The sequence below is a fragment of the Zingiber officinale genome, chromosome 9B, assembly GCF_018446385.1.
Source record: "Zingiber officinale cultivar Zhangliang chromosome 9B, Zo_v1.1, whole genome shotgun sequence".
Taxonomy (NCBI): domain Eukaryota; kingdom Viridiplantae; phylum Streptophyta; class Magnoliopsida; order Zingiberales; family Zingiberaceae; genus Zingiber; species Zingiber officinale.
In genome coordinates this window covers 26,955,025-26,959,464 of record NC_056003.1, presented here as the reverse complement: position 1 = coordinate 26,959,464, position 4,440 = coordinate 26,955,025, and the positions used below count along the sequence as shown (strand labels likewise).

The 4,440-nt window shown below is 40.0% G+C and overlaps 1 protein-coding gene across 3 annotated transcripts; it reads left to right on the top strand.

Annotated features, from left to right (window-relative positions):
- The first annotated feature begins 332 nt into the window (after positions 1-332).
- LOC122023691 (ACT domain-containing protein ACR6-like) lies at positions 333-3,900 on the top strand. 3 transcript variants are annotated; one of them, XM_042581950.1, is made up of 8 exons: positions 373-489; positions 607-670; positions 927-972; positions 1,105-1,219; positions 1,323-1,390; positions 1,875-2,471; positions 2,651-2,755; positions 2,877-3,900. In XM_042581950.1, the coding sequence occupies exons 2-8, from the start codon at positions 645-647 to the stop codon at positions 3,189-3,191; spliced, it is 1,272 nt and encodes a 423-aa protein (XP_042437884.1). In that variant the 5' UTR covers positions 373-489; positions 607-644; the 3' UTR covers positions 3,192-3,900. The 3 variants fall into 3 exon arrangements, with proteins under 3 accessions (XP_042437883.1, XP_042437884.1, XP_042437885.1); XM_042581949.1 differs by lacking the exon at positions 607-670 and having other exon boundaries at positions 333-489; XM_042581951.1 differs by lacking the exons at positions 373-489; positions 607-670 and adding an exon at positions 671-773.
- The last annotated feature ends 540 nt before the right edge of the window (positions 3,901-4,440 follow it).

Sequence of the window (4,440 nt, the reverse complement as noted above, 5' to 3'; positions counted from 1 at the left end):
GGCATTGCAAGACCAAAGAGTAATCCACGGGGCGTGGACTGATAAGAGACAAGAGTGATTTACATGATAATCAATCCATGGAATCGGACCGTTCACTTTTAAAATTAATTGGACCGAAGGTCATAGAGATCGGGAAGGGGCAAGTTTTGGTGACGCATGCCATGACCCGATGGAAGCAAACCTAAATTCGCATCAAATAATGTATTTCGGAAATTTGAAGTTTTGAAATGTAAAAAAGCAACAAGTGATAATTGTATTATACTGCGATTGTCTGTTTGTTGTTTGTCTTTTTGCTTGACGATGCAGTTTTCTTTGTTGGCCTCTGATCTGCCCCTGTATAAATAAGCGAGCGGCTTCCCCATCTGCTCGGTGTGGGCAGTGGGGTGAGCACTCGTCTCGCTTGCAACTGTGGGTGATGAGGAGCTATCCAGATGTGGAGGTGGACGAGGATGAGTTCGCCAAGCTCATCAGGAGGATGAACCCACCGAGGTGACAAGATTGCAATAGCCCCTGTTTTGTTTTCTGTTTTTCTCCCCTCTTTTCCTGTGTAGATTTTGTTTCTTATAATTGATTGTTTTGGCTCGTCTTCTTGGGATGTGTGGATAGTATGTCGGGGCTTTCTCTCTCTCTCTCTTTGATTACAGATGGAGTTAGATCTGGTAAAAAAAAGGTACAAGTTTTGTTGTCTGGAAGACATGAGCGATCTTTTCGCGCTGATACTTTCTTTGAAGAATTGATTCTTATGATATTGCTTTGCTTGATGCTTGTCTTCAGTTTGTATCCAAATTTTTCTTAACCCTATTTCTGTTTGATATTCCTTCCCAGTTTAGTTCTGAAATCAAGATTGAGGAAGAGGAATCTATTCACTATTGCTCTTTTTCCCTTTCAAAATCTTATCTAACGGTGTTCATGGTCATGTAATGCAGGGTTGTGATTGATAATGATTCTTGCTATGATGCTACAGTTATCAGAGTAAGAGAATACTTGAATAGATAAAGCTTAATCCACAAGTTTTCTAAAGCATCTTTATGTGATGGATGCTTGTTCTTGGGCCACGCTTCATAGATATATATATATATATATTCTTTGTGCTGGTTTTGTTAGGTGGATAGCGTCAACAAGCAAGGGATTCTCCTGGAAGTAGTTCGAGTTCTCACTGATCTGAACCTTATCATCAGGAAGGCCTACATATCTTCGGACGGGAGTTGGTTTATGGACGGTATGCCTCTTTACTTTGGATTGAAATAATATTGCAGGAATCACCTCTGCTTCTTCTCTATATTTTTGTTTGAGAAATATTTGTGTTTTTGTGCTGTTTTCAGTATTTAATGTGACAGATGAAGCTGGAAATAAAGTGTCGGACGGAGAGGTCACCTCCTACATTCAAAAGGTTCTTGATTTTTTCATTCTTCAGCTGTTAATTTGCAGTTGTCTTATTTTGCAGAAATTGAATTAATGTATAATAAGTAACTTAGCATACTTGACAGTGCAGGAATTAACCCAAATGATTGGTTGTGTTATCATAATCCCAAAATCTTTTGATATGAAGAAAATGGTCATTATATATAGTTATGCTCAGACTACAAATAGGGTTTCGAAGATAGTACAAACCAAAAGATTATATGCAAAATAAGTCTAAGAAGTAGTATTGAAAACTTTTGGATATACTAATCCCAAAGTTTTGGCTTTCAATTTAGAATCTAAATTTGTGTATTTGTGATTGGGAAATTTCATCTAGCTCCTCACTCTTGACCACTTTTGGTCTTCTTTTTTTTTTTCATCTGCCACCCATTTTGAATATCAGTAAATAGTTTGACATCTTTTAAATTTGATAATTATTGATAATTTTTCGTTGACCATAATTACTTGTGCAGTCCATAGAATCAGAAGTGTACTTCTTCCCTGAACTCCAGAATTCAATAGGTGCAATGCTCTCCAAAGAACACACTTTGATTGAAGTAACAGGCTCCGACAGACCTGGTTTGCTATCTGAAATATGCGCTGTACTTGCAACCGAGTTGTGTCTTGTTGCGAAAGCTGAGCTTTGGACTCACAACGGAAGAGTTGCAGCAGTACTTCATGTCACCGATGAGTCCACTGGCGGAGCGATTGAAGACCTTGAAAGGCTTTCAACAATCAAGAAGCTTTTATGTAATGTTCTTAGAGGTAACAGTGACTCTAGGATAGGAAGGATGGCTATCTCCCTGGGGCTTACCCACACTGAGAGAAGGTTGCACCAAATGATGGTAGATGATCGTGATTATGAGATGGTTAGCGTGAAAGGAGATGTAAATGATGAAGTTAGAACTCACGTGGCCGTGATGGACTGCTTGGAGAAGGATTATACTGTGGTCATTTTAAGATCTAAGGACCGGCCTAAGCTTCTTTTCGATATCCTTTGTACGCTCACAGACTTAAAGTATGTTGTGTTTCATGGGACCGTAAGCACAGGAAAGGAGGAAGCCTATCAGGTAAATGTCAAATTAGCGATAATTTATAATCGGAGAATCATATCAAAATCGTTTTGGTAGAAGTTTTGAATTCATGAGCTGTGCTGTGACATCAAAAGCTACTGATATTAGAAAATTATCCAATGTCTATGTTTATGATCTCACATCATGCTTGATATGTTATTCTTGTATGTTTTCAGGAATACTATATAAGGCATACAGATGGCCTCCCCATAAGCTCAGAGAGCGAGCGGCAACGCCTGATTAAGTGTCTCAAGGCTGCTATTGAGAGAAGAGCATCAGAGGTAGAATTGAATTCCATAAACTTTTAGTCTCTGTAATGTCAGACTAACTACAAATAAGCATTTGGATACAATCAATTGTGACTATGTGTTTCAATGCCCTCATTTTGTTTGTCGCGTGTAGGGTTTAGAATTGGAGCTGCAAACAGAGGACAGAGGTGGTTTTCTCTCAGAGATTACAAGGATATTCCGTGAGAACGGCTTAACTATTAGGAGAGCAGAGATCTCAATATCAGGAAACGATACCTTCTATCTTTCAGAAATGTCTGGCAACCCAATCGATCAGAAGACAATTGATTTGATAAAAGGTCAACTTGGAGACACGGTGCTGAGGGTGAAACAGAAGCTTGAGGTTCCACCAAAGCCTCCTGAAATGGTTGGCAGTGTCAACTTCATCTTTGGCAATCTCTTCAAGGCCTCATTTCAAAGTTTCAGATAAGGCTACTCATAACCTTGAGTAGACTGTGCTGAGATAGATGAACATAGTTGACTTTATATTGGTTCTAGGAAGTGAAATGGTTCACTCAGTGGATGAGATTTCTCTAAAACATCAAAGTCAACTGTGCTGATCGATCTCATTATATTATATTGATGCAAGTTTCCTTATTTGTTTCTCTTTCAGTAGGTTGAAGTGAGGCCTACTCACACCAAACCCTATCCCAAGCTTCATTTCCATACAAAAGAATCCACCACCCACCGTTGACTGAGAAAAGGAGTTAGCACTATGGATGAAGGATATGGTTAGACCTTGAGACAAAGTGTTCGAGTTGCACTAGGAAGCTGCTGAGTCAATAGCCAAGTCATACCAGTGAAATAAAAGTAGCCAACAACTCATCTTGCTCAGATCCAAATGGACCACATCAAAGATATGTCGGCGAGCCTGAGAATTGAGGAACAGAAGAATATTTGGTCCAGCTTCAAGCTCAAGTTCCAACTGAACTAACTCGACTTCACGACCAGAGTTCCAACTCTGCTAAAAAGAATGTAATGTTGCGAAGCAAATTCCATAGTTACCATCGGCATCGTGGACAATGATTATGGCGGCATAGCTCAATTGCTGTCTTTGGCTCTGCTTTGGCAGTGTCCTAACCAAATCCTTTGCTATAGATGTAATAAAACTCAACTTCGAAGACTGGATCGTTAAACAAGTGGATTGTGCGAGAGTTGAGACGATGTTCATCGTTTATTAGATGCAGAATTATTCAAAGGATGGATTGCCAATCCATCTGCTGAATGATTTTTGGTCCAAAATATAATCTTCTCAAAATCAAATGGAGAAACACTTCCTTTCCTTCCAACTTCTGAAATCTCAACTTGATCAAGTCCAAATGTCCTCCTTCGTCTCTCGCCACCACCCTCCTGACTCCACCATCGTTTGCCAGCAAGCTCGTCAGCCGTGAGCTCACTGCTTGGTAGCAAGCCAGCTAGTAGGCCCCGAACCTGTGGCCTGCTCACGAGCCCGCTGATTGCTTGTCGGCCAGCTTGTCATCTGCTTGCGAGTTCGTCGTATCGTCGGTCATTCATGAGCTTGTTCCTTCCTTCTGTTTTTTTTTTCTTCTTGTGTAGCGGATCATTTCTCCTCTGTATATGAGAGAGAATCTCTTTATTGACAATTTTAAAAACACTGTGTTCAGAGTCTCTGTCGTCATTTTTCTCCATCCCCGTGTCTTATCGATTGAATGGATTAG